Consider the following 25,674-nt stretch of genomic DNA (forward strand, 5'->3'; position numbering starts at 1 on the left):
TGTTTTCATTCCTTTCAGTTAGATTTATTGTTTTGGAATAAAAAAGTGTGCTAGATTTTTCTTTTCATTGATAATTTAGACTCAAGAACTAGATTTTACTAAAATTATTACGATGCACAATAGCCAGGTATGGTGGCTCATGCCTGTAATCCCAGCGCTTTGGGAGGCTGAGGTGGGTGGATCACCTGAGGTCAGGAGTTCAGACCAGCCTGACCAACGTGGTGAAACCCCATCTGTACTAAATATACAAAGATTAGCCGGGCGTGGTGGCATGAGCCTGTAATCCCAGCTACGCAGGAGACAGAGGCAGGAGAATCACCTGAACCCAGGAGGTGGAGGTTGCAGTGAGCTGAGATCGCACCATTGTACTCCGGCCTGGGTGACGAGTGAAACTCTGTCTCAAAAAAAAAGAAAATAAATAAATATATATTTTATATATATGAAAACATTTATGCCTGTGTTGTTTTGTTTTTGTTTTGTATTTGTAGCCAGAAAGGAAGGTCTCAACCTGTGCCAGCAGTCTGGGTTCCCTGCAGTGTTGTCCTCCAAACGTCGGAGAATATCCTATCAGAGAGACTCTGATGAAAATCTAACAGATGCTAAAGGAAAAGTAATTGGTCTCCAGATACTCAATATTGATACAGACAGAGCATGTGCAGTTGAAACTTCTGCAGATCTTTCTGAGGTAATTCACTTACTTTACGCATAGGCAAATGAAGTTTTGGTTTTCTGCATAGGCAGTTTTAAGGCTGTCAGTGCCATTCTTCAATTTTAGTACCTTGTTCTGCCCTGTGGTAGCTGGGTGTGTGTGTGTGTGTGTGTGTGTGTTTCCTACCTGTTAATTTTATGGTTGTTGGCATTTATCGCTTATTAGAGACGGTTTGGATAGCAATCTCACTTTTGACTACTAACCTTACAAAGAGAATAAGCCCTGGGATCTTCTGTGTGTGAGGTATTCTAGAGGGTGATACTCTAAGAAGGGAGGAAGTTACAGTCCTGCCCTCAGGCAGTATTTTTTCTACTGGGGAGCAGGGTATAAGCAGATGCCTTCTTTTTTTTTTTTTTTTTTTTTTTTTTTTTTTTTGAGACGGAGTCTTGCTCTGTCGCTGGGGCTGGAGTGCAGTGGCCGGATCTCAGCTCACTACAAGCTCCGCCTCCCGGGTTCACGCCATTCTCCTGCCTCAGCCTCCCGAGTAGCTGGGACTACAGACGCCCGCCACCTCGCCCGGCTAGTTTTTTGTATTTTTTAGTAGAGACGGGGTTTCACAGTGTTCGCCAGGATGGTCTCAATCTCCTGACCTCGTGATCCGCCCGTCTCGGCCTCCCAAAGTGCTGGGATTACAGGCTTGAGCCACCGCGCCCGGCCTAAGCAGATGCCTTCTATGTGGGGTGTACTCCACAGGCCTGGAAGTCTTGCACTTATGCCTGCCCCGACTGCTTTCTTTCTGATGGAAATCAGGGTGCCATTCAGCAATTTCTCCTTTGCTCTGCTCACTTCTTTCAAGTAGCTGTAGGGATTTTTGTGGCTTACAACTACCTAAACCCTGTCAACATGATCAAAAGGTGATATTAGAAGAAAAGTATTACTACTGAAGATCAGCTGACCTGTGTACGCACTTGTGAACAGGGAGCTGGTCTTTCCTGACAGGCTTTTCTTGCTTCATGCTCCTAGTTCTGGTTTGACACACTAGCTCCTCATGTCCTTTGTGAGAGGAGACATCTAATACCATTACAGTTGGAACTCTTTCTGCACCTTCTCTGTCACTTCGATCCAGTGCTCGTCCTATTCGTTTTATATGGACTGGCAGAACAAAGATTTGATAGTTATTAGAGATTCTTCAGGCTCCAGTGGATTTACTTTGTATTTCAGTCACCTGTAATCTTGGCTCCCTCCACCCTGTTCAGGTTGATGTGAAATCCCCACCGGACAGAAGCAAGAGTAATTGTTTGTTATCAGAATTTTGATTAATTGTTTGAACATACATCATGATTCAGATATTATTTCTGAATTAATGTGGCTGTGTTTTCTATCCTAGCCTTTAATGTTTTTCATATCCCAGTTATTGATTTCGTTTGGTATTTGATAATTATATAAACTTTATTTTGAGAATTTTCTCTAAAGAATTGCAGATAATATAACTCTCTAGGCTATAACAACAAAAATATGTCCTTTAAACTTTTCCTGGGGAATTAAAAGTTGATTTGTCGGATGTTCAGGATGCAGTTAGTATGGATACTTCATTGTTAGATCCTGTACACTTTGTGTTTATGAGATAATGAAGGTGACTGATTGAACTCCAGATTTCCAGGTAATCTATAATGTTTACTCAAATCTTTATAAAGACATTAGTAGTACTGTAAGTAATAAAATGTAATACTCTTTCCATTTTTCCCCAAGAAATCGTCTAAACGTGGTTCAATACAGTCTGGAGTTTTAGTTGAAGAGTCTCTTCCCCTTTCAGAGCTCACAGAGACTTCAAATGGTAAGCAGTCTTTTCTTAGTACATGGCCAGTTTCCCGATTCATAGACATTTATGATTTGTGTGCCTGTTTGCCAAAATTTGGGGAAAATGATATTGCTTCCTACTTTTTAGGAGCTCATGGCCTAGTAGAGATGCTTCTGAATTCTTTTCATATGAGAGATACTCTCTTTTTTAAGCTACCTTCAATAAGAATTAGTGAAGTATTTCCAAACTCATGGAATTTAGCATAAAGAGGTAGCACCTATGAACATATTGACAAGTATTCTTTGTTAGAGAAACACTACTTGTAATAATTTTATTTGTTTTTAAGCATGTAAAAAGAGTTTTACCAGAATGTAAAAATCATTCTTTCTCAAAATCAGTATGCTTGTACTGAGTGAACATTACTAGCAAGGGTTTAGCTTGACTTTTTTTTCTACTTGGATCTTTAAAGTAAAACTCTTATGGGCGTATAATTGGATCTTGTGTTTTTTTAATCCATTCTGATAATTTATTGTAATTGGAATATTTCATCTATTAACTTCAGGTAATTACTTAACATGGTTTTATTCATATCTGTCATTTTATCATATGTTTTCTATTCCTAATTATTGCTCTGTAATCTTTCATAGTCTGTTTGATATTACACAGTATCACATAAAATACAGAAACTACAAACTCTGCAGATCAATTTCCTCTCCTTTCCAGCCATGGCTTTTATGATCCTTTACAGATATACATTTATTTCATTATAAGCCCCACAAGATGTTGTTTTTGGATTAAACAGTTATATGTGCTTTTTTTCCTTTTTTTTTTTTAATGCAGTTTCTTACTCTGTTGCCCAGGCTGGAGGGCAGTGGTGCGATCGTGGCTCATTGCAACCTCCCCCTGCCAGGTTCAAGCCATTCTTGTGTTTTAGCCTCCTGAGTAGCTGGTATTACAGGCGTGCACCACCATGCCCAGCTAATTTTATGTTTTTAGTAGAGATGGGATTTTGCCATTTTGGCCAGGCTGGGCTTCAACTCCTTGCCTTCAGCAATCCACCTGTCTTGGCCTCCTAAAGTCCTGGGATTACAGGCGTGAGCCACTGTGCCCAGCCAAAACAGTTATATGTACTTTAAATAGGTTAAGAGAAGAAAAATAGTCTTTTATATTTACCCAGATACACCATTTCTTATGTTCTTCATTTATTCCTAAAGATCTGAGTTTCTCTGTCTTATTTTCCTTCAACCTGAAAAAGAATTTTTTTAGCAATTTTGTAGTGAGCCTCTGCTCTGACTTTGAATTTTAATCATAAGATAAATGGGTGGATGTGCGCCTGCATGGTCCCCCTGCACAGGGCAAAGTTGTGAGTTTGTTACCACGATAGAATAAGGTGTTCTTGCCTTCAACAGTTTCTTTTTTTTCTTCTTCTTATTTTTGAGATGGAGTCTCGCTCTGTTGCCCAGGCTGGAGTACAATGGCGCAATCTCATCTCACTGCAACCTGTGCCTCCTGGGTTCAAGCAATTCTCTGCTTCAGCCTCCTGAGTAGCTAGAATTACAGGCACCTGCCACCGTGCCCAGCTAATTTTTTTCGTATTTTCAGTTGAAACAGGGTTTCACCATCTTGGCCAGGCTGGTCTTGAACTGCTGACCTCATGATGCACGTCTCGGCCTCCCAAAGTGCTGGGATTACAGGCATGAGCCACTGTGCCCGGCCCAACGGTTTCTTAACAATTCTTTTTGCTTTGCTCTTATGGGACTTTGCGTAGGAGTGACAGATTCTCGGTGACAGTGATTATAGATTGTATGAAGTATGGCGATTAACAGTTGTCATCGTACTAAACACCTCACTCTACAATGTGAAATGTTGACATCACACAGGCCAGAATTTTGTTTAGGCATGCCATGAAGCCGTACTCAGAGATATTGTAATTAGACAGGCAAGAATAGATCTACCATAGTAGATGGGGTCTTGATGAAAGGAGTCCGGTGTTGATTTCTGTATTTTAAACTCTGTTGTTTTTTGGTGGCACCCCAGACAGTGCACCTTCAGGGAGAATAAAAACATGTTCTAAGATGGAATCAAGTGTCCCTTGTTAAGGGGGAGCTTAGGGAGACCTGCATGGCACCTCCGATCTCCTTTACCCCCTCTGCTCCCTCTGTTTTACCTATGTAGCCAGAAATCCAACTCAGTGACTCTCCCTGCGTTCTCTGCACCTGCCCCAGAGCTGCTAATATTTGGTATGCTGATAGCCTCAATTTTGTTTTTGTTTTTTTTTAACCTCAAATGGCTCTGTGCTGTTTCTTTTTTCCTTTGAGACAGAGTCTTGCTGTGTCACCCAGGCTGGAGTGCAGTGGCGCAGTCTCAACTCACTGTAACCTCCGCTTCCCAGGTTCAAGCCATTCTCCCACCTCAGCCTCCCGAGTAGGTGGAATTACAGGCACCCGCCACCATGCCCGGCTAATTTTTGTATTATTGTAGAGATAGGATTTCACCATGTTGGCCAGGCTGATCTTGAACTCCTGATCACAGGTGATCTACCCGCCTTGGCCTCCCAAAGGGGTGGGAATTACAGGCGTGAGCCACTGCTCCCAGCCCATCTGTGCTGTTTCTTAATCAATCCACACACTTTCACACCTTATTTTTCTCTTAAAATATCCAACACTCCTTCCTTTATTTCTTTTTAAAGTTTAGATACATATAATTTATGTTTTCAACAGATAATTTTATAGTGTATGTGTCATGTAATTCTTTTGTTTTTCTTAAATGTATTACTATTATGTTTGAATGACAAACCATAACTGTACATATTTATGGGGAACAATATGATATTTTGATATATTTATACAATGTGGCATGATTAAATCAGGCTAATTAACAAGTCCCTCACTTCACTTACCTGTCTTTTTTTTTTATGATGAGACATTTGAAAATTACTCTCTTAGTTATTTTGAAATATATAATACACTAATATTGACTGTAGACACTGTTGTGTAATAGATCTCAAAACTGATTCCACTTGTCTATCTGAAACCTTGTATTCTTTGATCAACAGCTCCCCATTTCCTTCCTCACCACTTCTACAGCCTCTGGTAACCACTATTCAACTCTTTACTTCTATAAATTCAACTTTGTTAGATTCCTCATGTACATGAAATCATGTAGTTTTTGTCTTTTGTGCCTGGCTTGTTTCACTTAGCAAAATCTCTTCCAGATTCATCCATGTTTTGCAAATGAGAGTCTCCCCGCTTTTAGGGTTAAATAGTATTCTCCTGTGTGTATATACCATGTTTTCTTTATCCATTCACCCATTAATGGACGCTTTTCATTGATGAGAATGATGTTAGTGACAGGTTTGTCATGTATGACCTTTACTGTGTTGAAGAACATTCTGTTCCTAATCTGAGAATTTTTATTGTGATATTGTGTTCAATTTTGTCAAATGCTTTTTCTCCAATCTATTGAGGTGATCATATGGTTTTTAATCTTTTTTTTTTTCATTTTCCAAGAGTGTTTATTAAAATAGGCAGTAATCAGTACATGTACATCATATGAGCAGTTATTCAAAATCAGCCCTTCCAGGAGAGGGGCTACATCTCAGTTTTCCTGTCTATATAATAAAATGCCAAAAGTACTTCCCTAAAGTACAAAGGCATTTCCTTAGTAGTCTTGGTACCAGTAACAGAATATGATTACTAAACATCTCTAACGTGGTTTTCATTACAAAGAAACATGTTTCACATAAGAGCTTCATAATACCCAGAGACAGAATTTGTGCGTGCTTAAAATTTGAAGCCAGGCTATTTCTGATATATATTTTTTCATTTCTTCCAGTTTTTTATTTTTATAAATATGCACGCAGTTTCCTACCAGTTTAAAACACACACACAAAACACTGCTCAGAGCACCATGAATGCCTATAGTAGCTTCTTTGAGACTATGATCGTAATACATGGAGGGGAGTCCTAATTTCTATTATGATTTGCTCCTTTCCCCAAATCTCAGCAATTGTCAGATACAAAAAAGGTTTCTGGGCAGAGGGCGAAAGAATAGTTATGAATAATTTCGCAGTGATCTGCTTAAGGAAACATAAATGGTGATCATATGACTTTTATTTTTCATCTTCTTTATGTCATGTATCACATAGATTTGGATATGTTGAACCATCCTTGCATCCCGGGGATAAATCTAATTTGATCACGGTGAATGATTCTTTTAATGTGTTCCTGAATTAGGTTTGCTCATATTTTGTGGAGGATTTTTGCATCTTTGTTCACCAGAGATATTGATGTATAATTTTCTTGTATGTAGCAGGGTAGTGCTAACCTTGTAAAATGGCAAGGAAGTATTTGCAAGTATTTTCTCTACTTTTTTTTTTTTTTTTTTTTAAGTGTTTGGGAAAACTTGTCAGTTCTTTAAATGTTTGATGGAAGTCAGCAATAAAGCCATCTGGTCCTGGGCTTTGCTTTTGGTGGGAGATTTTTATTACTAATTCAGTCGTCATCGTACTCATTATTGGTCTTTTGAGATTTTCTATTTGTTCATGATCCATTTCTTTTATCCAATTTGTTGGCATTTAATTATCCATAGTAGTTTCTTGTGATCCTTTGTATTTTGGTGTCAGGTTCTCTGGTTGCTTCCTGTGCTCTGAAGTCAAATGATATTGCTAGCTATCCTCCATGGTCTAGTAAGATCACTGGCTGGACTCTGCCTCAGTCAGGTAGAGCTGCTCTCTGGGCTCTGTGATTGTCTCTGATTTGGCAGAGTTGCAGGTTGTCTTCCTTGGCTGGTCAGTACTATTGTTTAGAATCTGTAGTTGGGCAGAACCGTGTGATGGGCTCTGAGGCTGCTTGAGGTTGTTGCTTGGCCCCATAGGGTGGGCAGGGCCTGAGGCTGTACTCTACAGATGTGTGTGGATTTTGGCTTGCCTCCCAGCCCAGGGAAGGGTTAAGCAGAGCACTGAGGTTTGGTAGAGTCACTTCTCTGCAGCTGGGTTCGAGCAGGGACAGATGCTCCTTCCACAGGTAATCACTGACACTACCTGGCTTGGGGAACGCTTAGTGACAGCAGAAGGGCTTAGTTTGATCACCTTTCCACTTCTAGGATTGGGTAGGCCCAGATGTACCTTTCATGGGTAATTGCTGACCTACAGTTGCTCCCCCTAAGCCAAAATCCAAACTCTGAAACTTTTTGAGTGCCAGCATGACAGTCAAAGGAGATGGTTATTGGAGCATTTCTGGATTTTCAGGTTAGAGATGCTTGACTGGTAAGCAGAATGCAAATATTTAGGCCGGGTGTAGTAGCTCACGCCTGTAATCCCAGCACTTTGGAAGGCTGAGGCGGGCAGATCACAAGGTCAGGAGTTCGAGACCAGCCTGACCAATATAGTGAAATCCTGTCTCTACTAAAAATACAAAAATTAGCCGGGCGTGGTGGCGCCTGCCTGTAATCCCAGCTACTCAGGAGGCTGAGGCAGGAGAATTGCTTGAATCTGGGAGGCGGAGGTTGCAGTGAGCTGAGATTGCGCCGCTGCACTGGAGCCTGTGTGACACAGCGAAACTTCATCTCAAAAAAAAAAAAAAAAAAAGCAAATATTTAATTGCAAGCACTAGAACTTAGTTGACTCACATCTTTACAGCTAGCGGCCAGATATTTCCTCTGTGGGCAATCGCTGACCTACAGTTGCCTCTGGACCTGGGGAAGACCTGATGGGAGCACCCAAGCTGTGTGGGGAAGCTGTACAGGGATTTGAACCACTAACCATGTTTCCTGCAGCTTAACACAGCTGGCTGGTTTCTCTGGTGTGGCATCTCTGTTAGCTGGAATGCAGGAAACCACCAAAATTTGCTCTATGGTGGCTGTGATCCCCATCCCACATTCTTTGTTTTTATCTGATCCCCATCCCACATTCTTTGTTTTTATCTGACCCCCAGTGGTCCAGCCTTGCCAGTACTCCCAGTGTTTCCTGGGGGACGAGACAAGAATGCAGCACCTGCAAAGGATCCCAGAACGGTGGGGAAGCCAAATGTCTGCCTCTCACTCACTCTTCCCACTGTAGAAACTGTGGGTCCAGGGGAATTCTCTGTGTGTGGCACTGTGCCAGTTGGGAGAGGGGCAGCACAGTCAAACAGAACAGTTTCTTACCACTTGTTTATGGCTTTTCTCCATTCTGGGGTCCAAGGAGGTGTCTCAACCTCACTCCCAAATTCTGGTATATTCAGGATGTTATTTTTGCCTGCAGACAGTTGCTCATTGGATTTCTCTGGGAACAGGGAATGAAGCCACAGAACTCTTACTCCACTATCTACCCCCACGTCACTCCAGTATTTTTGTTTTATATCAAAGTACATATATGTAAGGAATTAGATATAATTCGGATTTAACCGGGCCCCTGCATCTTTATTTGCCAAATCTGGCAGCTCTACTCATGAGTGATCTGAGAGAAAGTTCCCTGGTAGCCTTTTGCAGTTCCTTGCTTCCTGTACCATTGAGAAAATAAGAGATGTTGGGAGCAAAGGTCTTAGGCCTCTCACCCCTAAGCCCTCCTGCATCTCTGTATGTGTGTATCTACCTTTGCTCCTCTTTCAAAAGGGTCTCAATGTTCTTCCCTAGGGCCAGCCTCTTTTTTTTTTTTGAGATGGAGTCTCACTCTGTCGCCCAGGCTGGAGTGCAGTGGTGCGGCCTCAGCTCACTACAACCCCTGCCTCCCGGGTTCAAGTGATTCTCCTGCCTCAGCCCTCCTGCGTAGCTGGGACTACAGGCACACGCCACCACGCCTGGCTAATTTTTGTATTTTTAGTGGAGACGCTGTCTCACCATGTTGGCCAGTCTGGTCTCAAACTCCTTAATCTCTGGTGATCTGCCCACCTTGGCCTCCCAAAGTGCTGGAATTACAGACATGAGCCACCATGCCTGGCTCCACCCTCTTTTTTATGGACCGATTCCCATTGCTCCTTCTCTTTCCAAGGATCTTGTGTCTGAGTTGTCCCCTCTCTTTTCTGAATTGTTAACTTTTCTTATTCAGCTACTAGATGCTGTAAAATATCCCATCTTAAACTTCCCTTTGCCCCAGGATTCCCTTCTAGCCAGAACACCATTTCTTTACTCTCCTTTAGGCAAAACTTTTAAGAGAAGGCCGCACTCTGTCTCCTTGCCTCCCATTCTCTCTTGATCCAGCTCCAAATAGGCCTTGTTGACCCACCATCTCCTGGCTGCCATCCCAGTGGTAGTCAGTCTCAACACATTCGTCTCCTTGATGTCTTAGCAGCACTATGGATGGATATAGACATCTATAACCAGGCCCTCCTGTGAGAAGCGTTTTCCTCACTGGGTTTCAGGATGTCATTCTCATTTTCCCGTGTATCACTGACCATTTCCTCTTTGTGTATTTTCTTTGCTCCTCTTCTTCCATCCTGGCCTTCAAATATTTGAATGCCCCGGGACCTTTGCGTTCAGTGCTTGGACCTTTTTTCTCTATATACAGGTTGAGCATCCCTAAGCCAAAAATCCAAACTATGAAACTTTTTTTTTTTTTTTTTTTGAGATGGCGTCTCGCTCTGTTGCCCAGGCTGGAGTACAGTGGCGCAATCTCCACTCACTGCAAAGCTCCGCTGCCTCCTGGGTTCACGCCATTCTCCTGCCTCAGCCTCTCGAGAAGCTGGGACTACAGGCGTCCGCCATCACGCCTGGCTAATTTTTTTTTGTATTTTTAGTAGAGACGGGGTTTCACCGTGTTTGCCAGGATGGTCTTGATCTCCTGACCTTGTGATCCACCCGCCTTGGCCTCTCAAAGTGCTGGGATTACAGGCGTGAGCCACCGCGCCCAGCCAACTGTGAAACTTTTTGAGTGCAGACATGACACGCAATCCTTTGGTTAGTGGAGCATTTCTGGATTTTCAGGTTAGAGATGCTTGACCGGTAAGTAGAATGCAAATATTTCAAAATCTGAAAAAAAATTGTAATCTGAAACACTTCTGATTCTAAGCATTTGGATAAAAGATACCCAATGTGTACTCTTTCTAGGTGACTCTAGGCGACATTATCACATGCTGTTGACTTCAAATTAAAATAGTTGCCCGTGGTCTTTTCCTGGAACTCTTGAATTAAATCCTCAGCTCCCTTTCATGACCTTCACTTGAATGCCTAATAAACATCTCAAACTAAACATAGTCCAATAGGTCTTGATGATTTTTTCCTTCACAAACCCGCTCATCTCTGTTTTCTTCATCTTAGTAAATGACACTCTCATTCACCTCATTGCTGTATCTCAAATATTGGACTTAACTTGATACCTCTCTTTTTCTTTTCCCTTTTTTTTTTTCTCTTAAGTCAGAGTCTTTGCTGTGTCACCCAGGCTGGAGTGCAGTGTGATGTGATCTTGGCTCACTGCAGCCTCAACCTTCTGGGCTCAAGGAGTCCTCCCGTCTCAGCCTTCCTAGTAGCTGGGACCACAGGTGCACACCACCGTGCCCAGCTAATTTTTTTTTTTTTTTGGTAGATACAGGATCCTACTATGTTTCCCAGGCTGGTCACCAACTCCTGGGCTCAAGCGATCCTTCCATTCCACCTCAGTCTCCCAAAGTGCTGGGATTACAGGTGTGAGCCACTGCACCCAACTGATACCTCTCTTTTTCAAATGAAACTTGTTACCGCATTGGCAAATGCTGTTGGGTCTTCAAAATATGTCAAATGTCCACCCCCTTCTCACCTTTTGCATTCCTATCAGTGTGGTCCAGGCCATCACCATCTCCTGCCTGGATTGTTTTATATGTCCTCTGAAGTTGTCCTGCTTCCGCTCTTTCCCCAGTCCCCTGTTACAGTTTTTCACACAGTAGCCAGAGCACTGGTTTTAAAATGTAAGTCACAGTATCTCACTGCCCTCCTCAAAATGTTTTATCAACTTCCTGTTATACTTAGAGAAGTAGCCAGAGAACATATTATTTCTACTAGGCCTTCCCTGGCCTGGTTCTGAACCATTGCTCTGAGCTTATTTCTCAGCTCTCTTGTCCATGCGCCCTGTTCCAGCCACAGCAGCCTTGCTGGGCCTCTGCTATGCCAGGTACATCTTTACCTCAGGTCTTTGCACTTGGCTTTGTGTGCATAGTATCCATTCCTAAATCAGTGTGTGGTTCACCTCGTTCTATTCAGGTGTCTGCTCAGGAGCTCTCTGTTTACCCAAAGCAGTAGCACTTCCTTCCAGCTTATACTGTATTCCTCTCTTGCTACATTATTTTCTTTAATAGCATATATTAACTACTTGTTGTGTGTATATATATATATAACTTTTTATTTGAAATAACTAAATTTGCTATCTAGTTGTAAGAAATATAAATAAATCCAGTATTCCCTTCACCTAGTTTCCCCCATTAGTGACATGTTGCATAGCTACAATACATTAATATCACAACCAGGAAATGGACATTGCTACAATCCATCAACTTGTTTTCAAATTTCACCAGTTTTACATGCACACACTTTTGTGTATGTTTAGTCCATGTGGTTTTATCACGTGTGGATTCATGTGAGCACAGTGCAGCCAAGCCACAGCGCGGTTCTGTCCTGAGGATCCTCATGTTTCTCTTCATAGCCACCACTCCTTCCCTCTCCCTCCTCCCTGCTGTGAGATATTATAATCCCTGCTTATTCCGTGCTGGTTGATGGGGTGTGCTCATCTTTACTTCTTCAGCACCTAGAGGAGTGCCTGCCACATCGTGTATTTGTTAAATGGATCACTTAATCATAAGGCAGCGTTCTCCTGTGGGAAGAATTTGGGAAGAAAAGCCATGCCTGTTTGGGGCACATACAGTGTGTTTGTAGTTTGGTGTGATGATCTTTCTCTTCTCATTCCTGCCACCCTCGAATGTTGAAATGCCTGTGACTCTAGCAATAAAATTGCTTATTAGTCAGTGCTTGGCTCAGATTAATTTTTATGGTCCAAGTAGTAGGTGTCATGAGTAGAGGCACAGTAATAGCTTATAGCTGATTCATGATACCTTCTTTCAAACTCTGACTCAGAGATTTCCTGGGGAGCCAAATCCCCATACCCACTTTACCCTTCATAGTCCTATTTGAGGTAAAAACTGACCAATGCTGCTTCTTTACCTCCTTTTTTCTTTCCAAATGAAATCCCAGACGTTACTGCCTAATCAGGTTATATTAGGTTTGAATTTCTTCATAGCACGTTACTATCTTTGCAAATACACAATATATTTTTGGTCTAGAACAAACAGATTTAAGAGATCTTCCTCCTCTCAAGTTTACATGTTTATCTTGAAGCACTGAAGGTTGCTGACTGTGTAGTGGGCAAAGGATCAAGCGATGCCGTTTCGCCTGACATGTTCACAACAGAAGTGAGCTCAGACGCAGTCCCTGATGTCAGGTCACCAGCTACTCCAGCGTGCAGGAGGGACCTTTCCACCCCTAAGACCTTTGTACTTCGCTCTGTACTGAAGAAACCCTCTGTTAAGATGTGTCTAGAGAGCTTACAGGTAAGAAGACAGTTAAATTTCCTAAAGCAAATGAATAAAAATGCATTTTCGTTCAAAGTAATACCCTTGAAATGTCATATTTCATACTAGTTTAAAAGGAAATGTCTTACCTGTCTTATTGTGAATTTTTTTCCTTATCTTATTGACAACACTGTGTAGTTCCTTTTTGTTCTTATTTTTAAAAAATTAAATACAGTATATAGTATGCAGAATTTAATATAAGTAGACTGTAGTTTATAAAGGGTCATAATCTTACATAATCTTATTGCACTAACATTGATTTATGTAATTATATAAGTGATATTAATTACTTAATCATAATTAATGTGTCAGTCTGTTAAACTGATTATTCCTTCCAAAATATTTGGTATTAAAAGTACCTCTTATAGCCATCCTTTTTTGTCTAAGCCCAGTCAATATGAGGAAAGAGGAAGTTGATAGGAACTAGCTGGCATTTATTGAGTAGTTTCTATTGATAGTTCTGACATATATATACAGCAGTAGTGCTCCCAGAAAGGTATAGGACCTGTTTGACATACACTTAGGCTTGTAGGTTGTTAAGTGAACCCAGATAAGTCTACTGTTAAAATCCGTGACAGGCTGTCAGTCCGTGAGAGGTTGAGAGAATAGCCTCAGGAGTCAAAATGCCAAGTTTCAGATCTTGACTTGGAAACATAGTCACTGAGCAAATTATTTGACCTTTCTGTGCCTGGTTTCCTTATCTATAAAAATGTAAAGTTGGCAACTACTTTTAGAGTAATTTGAGCGTTAAATGGGATACTATAAAATCACCACGAGTGTCTGGCACCCCATAAATACAAATCTTTTTTTCAAACCATAAACATTTTAACATACAAGTATGCCTACAAGCCTGTTCTAATCTGTTCTGAAGCCAAAAGGAACTAAATTACCTTCTATTTACATGGATCATTGATGGTCAGTTGCTATTTATAAAGCTTTAATAATTTTGGTTAAAGAGCTGATTTGTGGCCAGGTACAATAGCTCACACCTGTAATCCCCTGACTTTGGAAGGCCAAGACTGAAGGATCGCTTGAGCCCAGGAGTTTGAGACCAGTCTGGGCCAAAAACAAAAGCTGGTTTGGATCTGTAATACACACAGCGCTGTTTGTTCATATCTTCTCAAAAAGACTTAACATCTGAATGATCCGTGCAACTCTTATTTTATAACAATATGACACAGCAAGTATTAAGTCTTGTCATTAGAATCATATGAAAACACAACTGGCCAGGCGTAGTGTCTCACGCCTGTAATCCCAGCACTTTGGGAGGCCGAGGCAGGTGGATCACGAGGTCAGGAGATAGAGACCATCCTGGCTGACAGGGTGAAACCCCGTCTCTACTAAAAATACAAAAAATTAGCCAGGCGTGGTGGCGGGCGCCTGTAGTCCCAGCTACTCAAGAGGCTGGGGCAGGAGAATGGCTTAAACCTGGGAGGCAGAGCTTGCAGTGAGCCAAGATTGGGCCACTGCACTCCAGCCTGGGCAACAGAGTGAGACTCCATCTCAAAAAAAAAGGAAAATGAAACATTTACAACTAATGATCTTTATACTAAGATGGCAAAAATTGGGAGGCATATAAATTGTGAGTTGCTTGCTGACTTTTCTGATTGTTTCAGTTAAAAATAAATCTAAAAGTAAACATGAGCTTTGTTGTATAAGTTAACTTATTTTGCAATATTGGTATGTGCATTTTCCTGGTCAGAAAAATGAACTGACTTGAGAGACAGATGAAGGAGGTTTATTTGGGGCAGGACTATTTCTTAGAGGAGGTACTGTTCTTAGAATTAGGATGTACAGGAGAAAATGAGGAATTCTTGATAACAAGGACTGGTCAGAGGTTTAGGTGGAGGCTAGACGAGTAGGTGGTGATTGAGAGGGACCTTTGATCCAGTCTGTAGGCCTGGCTGTCTCCTGCTGAGCTCCAGGGGCCCTGTGTTTAGGCTTGTTCTGTCTTTTTCTACGGGGCTTACAATATCCCTTCCTTCCTAACTTGCCTACACTGTAATCTTCATTTGGAGAAACACACAGGGACAACTGCTACCTTCTTTCGTTGTTTCTTCCTCAAGAATATAGTAACGTAAAAAGATTTAAATAGCAGGAATAGGTGTGGTTCGCATGTTTAAAAGATAGAACACGATGTTATACCGTTTAACTGTTGGCTTTTTTCTTATTTTAGTGCAATTCTTCTATCTCAGATCATTTATATAGTTTTCCTCATCTGACACCATATATGGTACATGTAGCCTTCAAATCCATGGGTTCTGCATCCATGCATTAAACCAACCACAGATCAAAAATTATCAGGAAAAAAAAGTCACAAAACACATAAAACCAACAACATAGAACAGCATCATACAATACATATTAACAACACCATATAACAATGCCATTTAAAAGTATTCTTTTAGGTTGGGCACAGTGGCTCCTAGCTGTAATCCCAGCACTTTGGGAGGCCGAGGCACACAGATTGCTTGAGCTCATGGGTTCGAGACCAGCCTGGGCAACATGACGAAACCTCATCTCTGCAGAAAAATACAGAAATTAGCTGGGTGTGGTAGTGCGCATCTGTAGTCCCAGCTACTCGGGAGGCTGAGATGGGAGACAGGTTACAGTGACCTGAGATTGCACCATTGCACTCCAGCCTGGGTGATAGAGCCAGACCTTGTCTCAAAAATAAATAAATAAAAAGTATTCTTTGACATGACATTTACATTGTATTAGATATTATAAGTAGTATTTAAAGTATACGGGAGGATGTGTTCAAATTATATGTAAATACGGTGCCATTTTATAAAAGGGACTTGAGCGTCCGTGGATTTTGGTATCTTAGGGTACCCTAAAACGAATCTCCCATAGATACCAAGTGATAACCATATGCTGTTATTCTAGCTACTGATGTTTTCCTTAACTTTACTTGCTAGATCAAACATTGAATGAATTTGATCCACGTTTATTGATTCCTGTGCTTCAATTTTGCCCTGAAATGCTGTGTTCTAAAGTGGTTTGTAGGGGACGTAGTTATGATTTGTGCCTGATATCATGGTTTTGAGCCAGGACAGTTATTGAAAATAAAGGTAATCTTTCATACAGGAGTATCTATCTGCAGCTGACAGAGAATTTCAAAACTGCCATTTTTAATGACTACATCTATGTATTTCTATATGTAAAATGGTTCATTGATGTTTATTCTGTTTAGGAACACTGTAACAACCTCTGTGATGATGATGGGACTCATCCCAGCTTAATCTCAAATCTCCCAAACTGTTGCAAAGATAAAGAAGCAAGTAAGAAAATCATACTTGTTTTTAAGCTTGAGGATATCATTTTCTTGTTAATAAACCTGCTATAATATATGAAATTTTCAATGCCTTAATGTTTCTGAAATAACATGTGAATGAAGAACAGTTGAGAGGAATAGAATCTCCTTGGAGAGCCTCAGAATTGGTCTGTCCATTTCATGGATCCATTTTTACGTAGTGGTGGGATTTGTAAGAAAATTTATATTTCAATTTTATAAACGTTTAAGATATGCACATTTTTACTTGGAAATCTGTTACCATATTTTAATTGGAAATGTGCTTGTCTTCTCCATTTTGAATTTGCTCTACCAACAATTATTTTGTAGCTTTACTTTACTAGCTATTATACAAATAATAGCTGAATATAATCACTTTAAAAGATTCTAGTATATGCCTTTTAGATAAGAAATATAGCTTAATTTTTCAGTTACTCTCATTTATTATCTAATTACAGAAGATGAAGAAAATTTTGAAGCACCGGCCTTTCTAAATATGAGGAAGAGGAAGAGAGTTACTTTTGGAGAGGACTTAAGCCCGGAAGTGTTTGATGAATCTTTGCCAGCAAATACTCCATTGCGTAAAGGAGGAACACCTGTTTGTAAAAAGGACTTCGATGGTCTCAGTTCCCTGCTGCTTGAGCAGTCACCTGTTCCTGAGCCATTACCTCAACCAGATTTTGATGACAAGGGGGAGAATCTTGTAAGTGTGAAAAGCATGGAACAAACTTGCCTGTATTTTCATCAGGCTTCACCTGCTTTGCATGAGCAATAACTATGCTTTGAAATAATGAGATACACTAAATGATATGCCATGGTTTAAATTAATCTCTTTTGTATGTAGGTTTTTATGAATTTTTCCCCATTACAAATAATACTTCCCTGACTCCTTGTACATATTGAACAGATTTATACCAATGAATTTAACAACTTAGGTAAACTGGATACATTCCTTGGAAGACAAAGTACCAAAACTCACTAAAGGTGAAATAAATAACCTCAGTAGCCCTATATCAACTTAAGACATTTAAATTTTAGTTAAACTTTCCCACAAAGAAAACTCTAGGTATAGATGATTTTTTTTTTTTGTTTTTTTTTTTTTTGAGGTAGGGTCTTACTCTGTCACCCAAGCTGGAGTGCAGTGGTGTGATCATGGCTCACTGCAGCCTCAACCTCCCAGGCTCAAGCTATCCTCCCGTATCCTTCCATCTTAGCCTCCCAAGTAGCTGGGACTATGGGCACACATCACCATGCCTGGCTAGTTTTTGATGATTTTACTGATGAATACTACCAAACATTTGAGCAAGTTAAAATACTAATTCTACACAAGTTTTTCCACAAATTGAAGGAGTAGGTTAATTGATGTCAGCATTGTGATTTCAGCATTAACCTGGTGCTAAAATCAGACGGGCATTGCAGGAGAAGAAAACTACAGTTCTGTATCCTTGTAAACATAGCAATATATAAAAAGATAAAATACATCATAACCATGTGAGATTTAGCCTTGGGCTGCAAAGTTGTGTTATGTTTGAAAAACAATCAGTGTAATTCACCTTCTTAAGAGACTAAGACAGAAATATGGTCATCTGAGTAGATGCAGAAAAAGCATTTAACAAAATCTAGTATCCATTTCTCATTAAAAAAACAAAACCTCATCACTGGCCATCAGAGAAATGCAAATCAAAACCACAATGAGATACCATCTCACACCAGTTAGAATGGCAATCATTAAAAAGTCAGGAAACAACAGGTGCTGGAGAGGATGTGGAGAAATAGGAACACTTTTACACTGTTGGTGGGATTGTAAACTAGTTCAACCATTATGGAAAACAGTATGGCGATTCCTCAAGGATCTAGAACTAGATGTACCATATGACCCAGCCATCCCATTACTGGGTATATACCCAAAGGATCATAAATCATGCTGCTATAAAGACACATGCACACGTATGTTTATTGTGGCACTATTCACAATAGCAAAGACTTGGAATCAACCCAAATGTCCATCAGTCACAGACTGGATTAAGAAAATGTGGCACATATACACCATGGAATACTATGCAGCCATAAAAAAGGATGAGTTTGTGTCCTTTGTAGGGACATGGATGCAGCTGGAAACCATCATTCTTAGCAAACTATCACAAGAAGAGAAAACCAAACACCGCATGTTCTCACTCATAGGTGGGAACTGAACAATGAGATCACTTGGACTCGGGAAGGGGAACATCACACACCGGGGCCTATCATGGGGAGGGGGGGGGGGGGGGAGGGATTGCATTGGGAGTTATACCTGATGTAAATGACAAGTTGATGGGTGCAGCACACCAACATGGCACAAGTATACATATGTAACAAACCTGCACGTTATGCACATGTACCCTAGAACTTAAAGTATAATAATTAAAAAAAAAAAAAAACCTCTGAGCAAAATGGTAATAAAAGAGAATTTCTTCAAAGTGACAAATGTTGTCTATGCAAAACCAATAGTTAATGTCTTACCAGCAATTATGTGGAAAAGATTTGCTCTCTGTATTTATATTGCCATCTTACCCTTGAATTTCCTGAGTAATGTTATAGCATTAGATTGTGTTTATGAATGAATTTTTAAATTTTCTTTATAGGAGTTAGAAATTTAGCAGCAGATCATTATGTGTACTTTCGCTTATAAATTTTCTTAATAGTTTGATGGATTGCAGTTAGTAAACCTTCAATTGCAAACATGATTGGTAAGTGATGTACATATATTTTTCTATTCAATATATTTGTTTTGCTTTGACTTTTAGAATCTTTTATTGATTACCCATCTTTATGTTTATTATAGTTTCTCCTACCAAAATAAATTCTTACTTTTCTTTTGGGCACATTATATATTCACTGCTTTTAAAGATATCTAACTTCTACTCTTTTTTCCTTTGTTTAGGAAAACATAGAACCACTTCAAGTATCATTTGCCGTTCTGAGTTCTCCTAATAAGTCATCAATCTCTGAGACCCTTTCAGGTAGTAACTTTTGTTTACCTTAAAATCATAAGTGTCATTTTTTATGTGTGTATATGTTGACTATTTTTATTTTCTTTAAAAAATTTCGTATTTTTTACCGCAACATATACTTGGTTTAAAAAAACCTAATAGTATTGGAAAGCTGACATGAAGCTATTCGTCCATCCCTTTTCCATTCCAAGCCTCATACTTCATAATCACCCACAATTCACTTCCTCAGATGGAATCCCCATTTTGTTAGTTGCTAGAAGCAGTGGAGTTAGCCTCTGAACTCTTAGGTATCAATGATAAACTGCTATTCACAGTTTACAGAACTGATATCTGGATTATAAGGATCATTCTTGAATATCCAGACTTTTTCCTCAACATTAATGTGGCATTTTTAGCACATGTGCTTTCCAAGGTCTCTGGATTTTTTATGGTTATGACAAAGCAACAGAGATTGCTCCCATCTTTTCTGACAAACCAGGACTTAGCTGGCAGATGTCATGGGACGGGCATCTTTATTCAGGTGTCCTCCCTGGTGGAAACCCTTTAATGGCTTCTTGTTGACACAAACCAAACATAGTAGACTCTAAGCCATGCATTACTAAGTTAGAGCTAAAATTTGAACTACAGTCTATCACGTTACAAAACCCATACCCTTAAACACATTATATGCCTTTCATTTATATCATTAAAAGTCACATGCCAGGCGCGGTGGCTCATGCCTGTAATCCCAGCACTTTGGGAGGCTGAGACAGGTGGATCACTTGAGGTCAGGAGTTTGAGACCAGCCTTGCCAACATGGTGAAACCTGGTCTCTACTAAAAATACAAAAAAAATATTAGCCAGGCATGGTAGTGGGTGCCTATAATCTCAGCTACTCAGGAGGCTGAGGCAGCAACATCACTTGAATCCAGGAGACGGAGGTTGCAGTGAACTGAGATTGCACCACTGCACTCCAACCTGGGTGACAGAGTGAGACTCCATCTCAAAGAAGAAAAGTGGTCAAAATAAAATTTTCCTATCCTACACTTTAAATAAAATTTAAAACAAGTAAAGTATTTTCATAGTTATCTTAATGTCCTTTATTGTGATTTCATTATACAAAATGTATCGTGGAATAAATGGATGTTCATGAAAATACATGCATTTGTTATAATGTGATTTATTCTGCTGTCTTAGCTTGGTAATATGTTAAGCAGTCACCATGGAAAGTGGTGAAAGTTTCTGAGTATCCAGTAAACTTAAAGTTTTTTAAAACGAAAAAAAAATTGGATTTCAAAATTTCTGCTGCTTGACTTCTTTTTTTTGTTTACATATGATATTAAAGGTGGATATCCTAAACACAGTGTTTCCAAAGGAAGATGCATGTTATAATTTTTGGTTTCCTACCCTGATTCTGTCTTTGTCTTATCAGGCACGGATACCTTTAGTTCTTCAAATAACCATGAGAAAATATCCTCTCATAAAGTTGGTAGAATAACAAGGACTTCTAATAGAAGAAATGTAAGTGTTTGTGTTTGGCACAACATACTTGTTTTTAAATCGTGCAATATACTTTTTCTGTTTTCGTTGTCAAATGATAATGGGTGAAATCTTGGTTTAATCAGTGTCATTAAGAACTAATACTTTGGCCGGGCGCCGTGGCGCACGCCTGTAATCCCAACACTTTGGGAGGCCGAGGCAGGCAAATCATGAGGTCAGAAGATCGAGACCATTCTGGCTAACACGGTAAAACCACGTCTCTACTAAAAATACAAAAAAAATTAGCTGTACGTGGTGGCGGGTGCCTGTAGTCCCAGCTACTAGGGAGGCTGAGGCAGGAGGAGAAAGGCATGAACCTGGGAGGTGGAGCTTGCCGTGAGCCGAGATCGTACCACTGCTCTCCAGCCTGGGCAACAGCAAGACTCCGTCTCAAAAACAACAACAACAACAACAAAAAACTAATACTTTATCCTACCTAGCATGTAACCTATAAGGTGATAATGTGTTTCTGATTTGATTTTAATTCTATTAGAAGAAAAATCTAAAAAGCTGCTTTGGGCCGGGCACGGTGGCTCAAGCCTGTAATCCCAGCACTTTGGGAGGGGAGGCTGAGACGGGCAGATCACGAGGTCAGGAGATCAAGACCATCCTGGCTAACACAGTGAAACGCCGTCTCTACTAAAAAGTACAAAAAGTTAGCCGGGCGAGGTGGCGGGAGCCTGTAGTCCCAGCTACTGGGGAGGCTGAGGCAGGAAAATAGCGTGAACCCGGGAGGCGGAGCTTGCAGTGAGCCGAGATCTGGCCACTGTACTCCAGCCTGGGCGACAGAGCGAGACTCCGTCTCAAAAAAAAGCTGCTTTCAGAGCTGTGTTAACATGGAAGTTAACAAAATTTGTTTGGGATCTGTATGATTTTATGAATTTCATTGAGGTGAAAGTGGAGAGGATCAGCATGTAATTAACAGAACCAGAAAATTATATAAGTATAACCTTTTTAAAATTGTGCTTCAATCTGTTTGAGTTTTAACACTTGGTTTCACCTGTGAGTTATATATAAGCATAACTCCCATTGAATGCATGTTTTTTGCTATTTTGTTAAATTAGATAAAATTTGGATTTTTGTTTATAACATTATAAAGTGTAAACATATACTTTCATGGGGTATTTAGCTTATATGGTTGGATATTAAACCCAGGATTCAAACCTAGATAATCTAAAAATTCATGATTTTGTCCCCATAACCCAGCAATTAGGTGCTAAATTGTAGGTTCTTAATGAGTAGTTGATGAATGAATAAATTAACGAATTCTTAAGCTGTTTTTTTCTTTCTTCCCCAATATAATTGGGTGATGTAATATACGCTTCTGGGTCTGCATTTGATGATTCAGAGATTGATAATTACCATTTCCACCAATTTTCATCAAAGTGCTTTTAATAGGATCTGTGAATTAAGAAATGGGATCTAAAGTGGTAGAAGCATCCTGGGAAGCACAACAAGATTGAGAGCTGCACATTATCATGTAATTGCTTGTGCTTTATGGTATCCTTATTTTACACTTTCCTTATAGCAATTGGTCAGTTTTGTGGAAGAAAATGTTTGCAACTTATTGAATACAGAAGTTCAGCCTTGTAAAGAAAAGAAAAGTAATAGGAGGAGGTCTCAAGAAACGAAGTGTACAAAGAGAACACTTCCTAAGAAGAATCAGGTAAGCATGCGTTTAAAGATATAATAAAAAGTAGAAGTGGTGTGTTTCCTTACTGTATGATTAGGAAAATACAGAAACAAATTTTTTTCCAGTCAGCGTTGGACAAAGATTATTAATGCAATCTTATCGTGGAGTAGAATGGGGTTGGGAGGTTATATACTTAACTTTGAATTACCTAAGGAACACTTTTGCATCTTCTTCATCTTCTTGTGTTGCGTACATCCTGCACAGTAAATTAATAGGCACTCAAACCTGAAATTGATTCTCATCTTTGAATGTACCCCAACATATCACCCTTTTGGGAATCCTGATTTTTTTAGACAGGGATGAGTGTGCCACTTGCTATTTGTTAGATTCTCTTCTTCCAGTTGCTGAATCAAATTTTTCCCTAAATTTAAGGAAAAATTTGGAAACTAGCTCTCAGTCTTTCCTAACACTTCTCGTCATCTCAGATATACTTACAGTCCATGTGATTAGCCAATTTAACACCTTAATCCAGTTCCTTTTCCTTCTCCACCCCAGTGATCTGGACTCCACACTCTGAAGCCACCTACTCACTCTTGTTGCCATTCTTACAAGTTGTTACTGCCTAACACCTTCGCATGTGTAGCAGTGCTCATTCTCTGACCCCCAACTTCCTGTCCATCCAGCCTACTCACTCCCTTACTCTGAAATTCTTTCTGCACTATTAAGCTTTTAGACACACCTTAAGTTCACGTTTCCCTCTTCATCCTGAACTGAGTGAAGTGTTTCCAACTCTTGTCAGGAATCTCAATTCCGGATCCTTTTCCTTCCACCTCATCCATCCAGCAAAATTTCCAGTCTGACTGAGTTATCCTTTCTCCCATCTGACATAGCCTCCAGAGACACTCACACAGGAGTCGGGGGTAGTGCTACTACACATTCACTGACATCTGGCCTTCTTCACCACTTTGCTGCTTCACTTTATTTTTAATACTAAAGCCAGTGCATACTTTTCAGTCCTGTTCCTATTGGACATCTTAGCATTTGACATGATGGAACACTCCTGTACAGTCGCTAAGATTTGTTTTCTGTTCCCCATTGTTAAATGTTTGTATTTTCCAGAATTCTCTTCTTTGCCCTTGTAAATTCTTTGTTTTCTGGGTAATTTCATAAACATAGTTAATGACCATATATGAAGACTAGAACTTCCTGATCTGTAAATCTGTGTTCAACTACATACTAGACATCTGCCTTTAACCATGCTGTGTCAAAATCAACGTTTCTAAAACTAAACTTATCAATCTACACACCCACCCAAAACATTCCATAAACTTCCTTCCCCCTCCATGAAATAAAAATGGCTGCTTTTCTTGGTTGAATGGCACAGATATCCTTAAGTCATTAAATCCAGAAGGAACTGAGTGTTTTCCTGCTTTAGTTCACTTTTTTAGGTCACACATTTTTGATAAAATGATGAAAGATTATCTTACTGAAAAAATACCATTAATTCAAAAATATACATACAACTTATATTAGAAATTGATTTTGTTTGTGTGTATGTATATATATATATATGTACATTTTAAAGCACTCTTACAAAGAATATGCACCTATTCATATAAAATTACAGCCAGAAAGTACAAAAAGGATTGAGCATTAAGTCACTGCAATCCCTCCCAGGAGTTTGCTGAATTAATACCATTTATGTAATAAAAGGAATACACTTAGAATAGCAATGAGAGGAGGAAAGGGATGAGGTGGGGTATTGAGAAACCGACAACAGCTTTCAATGAATTTCTAGAAGACCAAGCAGATGGGAGCATGTTGACAGATAAAAAAGGTGGAAAGATTGACAGCTCAGAATGTTCTAGGAGGGAACTAGAGAGGAGCCGGGAGCCAGCCTGTTCATGGGAATCCCAAGAGACCCTGGCCCAGAATTGGCAGGTACGATGGATGGTGAGTGTGAGAGGTGGTACTGAAAAACAGAGAGATGAATTGAAGTCCTATATTTGGGACAGTTTGCACCAGTTGGCATGCCAGCCCCCTCCCACCCTGATGCTCAGAGCAGATGTTGTCATCTAGATTAAAGCCCTCATTCTGGCATTTGGAAAGTCCCACAATCTTGACAGCCAGCTCCTGCCCTGATGCAAATCCTGACAGTTGACACTCCAGCATGCTGCCCCACACAGAGTTCCTAGGTAGGATTTTCATGCAGGAAATAGACTGAGCTGGAAAGCAAGTAAACCTATACCAACTTACCCAATCTTAAATAAGAAACAGACAATTGAATAGAACAGATAGCATGAAAGAGAAAAGACTAATGTTAATAAGGTTAAAAACTGACCTCAGAGAAACAGGTTATTCAAGGAATAGAAGGAAATTTTATATACATAAATATGTACTCCAATTTAAGAAAATATCATCTGCATGAAAGTAAGGAGACTATGAAAAAGGAATTGCAAAAACATAAAATTTAGTAGTTGGACAAAAGAATTAAAGTTAAGGAAAGTCGCCCAGAAGGTAGAGCAAAAGAAAGACTGGAAACAAGAGAATCTAGGAGACATCTGTAGGACTGTTAGGAAGAAGAAGGATAAAAGAGAATGGGAGAAGTTATCCAAATAAAAGAATATTTCCCAAAAATAGAATGGAAGAAATTATCCAAATAAAAGAAGACGATTTCCCAGAACTGAAGAAAGGAGTCTTCAAGTTAAAAGCACCCACTGAATACCTGGTACAATGAAGAAGGGCCGGGGGTAGGCCTGTAACTGTGAAACTGAACAATAAGGATAAGGAGGAAAGTGGACTTTTCCTACAGAGACATAAGAACCAGAGTGGCATCAAGTCTAACAATAGCCTGAAAGCCGCAAAATCTCACAAGAGTTCATTTAAAGCTTAGAAGAAAACTTAATTTTAAGTGAGTATTCTACACCAAGCCAAAGTCTCAATTAAGTGTGAAGGAAAAAATAAAAGACATTTGAGTGTTTCTTTTTTTCTTTTCTTTTTATTTTGAGAGAAGGTCTCACTCTCACCCAGGCTGGACTGCAGTGCTGCAGTCACTGCTCACTGCATGCTTGACCTCCGGGGCTCAAGTGATCCTCCCACCTCAGCCTCATGAGTAGCTGGGACTACAGGTGCACACCACCACGCTTGGCTAGTTTTGTTTTGTTTTATTTTGTTTTTGAGATGAAGTCTCACTCCGTTGCCCCAGGCTGGAGTGCGGTGGCATGATCTTGGCTCACCACAACCTCCACCTCCTGGGTTCAAGCGATTCTCCTGCCTCAGCCTT

General features: G+C 40.0%; 1 protein-coding gene across 4 annotated transcripts in view; it reads left to right on the forward strand.

Moving 5' to 3' along the window:
* The window catches only part of CDCA2 (cell division cycle associated 2), a 51,681-nt gene that overhangs the window by 9,383 nt on the left and 16,624 nt on the right, over positions 1 to 25,674 (forward strand). For all 4 annotated transcript variants that reach the window (XM_033229022.1, XM_033229002.1, XM_033229012.1 and 1 more), the window contains 8 exons: positions 489 to 685; positions 2,399 to 2,483; positions 12,723 to 12,934; positions 16,152 to 16,239; positions 16,709 to 16,953; positions 19,171 to 19,249; positions 20,652 to 20,740; positions 22,287 to 22,424. In XM_033229022.1, the coding sequence (XP_033084913.1) occupies positions 489 to 685; positions 2,399 to 2,483; positions 12,723 to 12,934; positions 16,152 to 16,239; positions 16,709 to 16,953; positions 19,171 to 19,249; positions 20,652 to 20,740; positions 22,287 to 22,424 (1,133 nt within the window). The remainder of the gene's footprint in view (positions 1 to 488; positions 686 to 2,398; positions 2,484 to 12,722; positions 12,935 to 16,151; positions 16,240 to 16,708; positions 16,954 to 19,170; positions 19,250 to 20,651; positions 20,741 to 22,286; positions 22,425 to 25,674) is intronic.

This window comes from Trachypithecus francoisi, unplaced genomic scaffold (genome assembly GCF_009764315.1).
Source record: "Trachypithecus francoisi isolate TF-2019V2 unplaced genomic scaffold, Tfra_2.0 Contig01440, whole genome shotgun sequence".
In the NCBI taxonomy this organism is placed as follows: Eukaryota; Metazoa; Chordata; class Mammalia; order Primates; family Cercopithecidae; genus Trachypithecus; species Trachypithecus francoisi.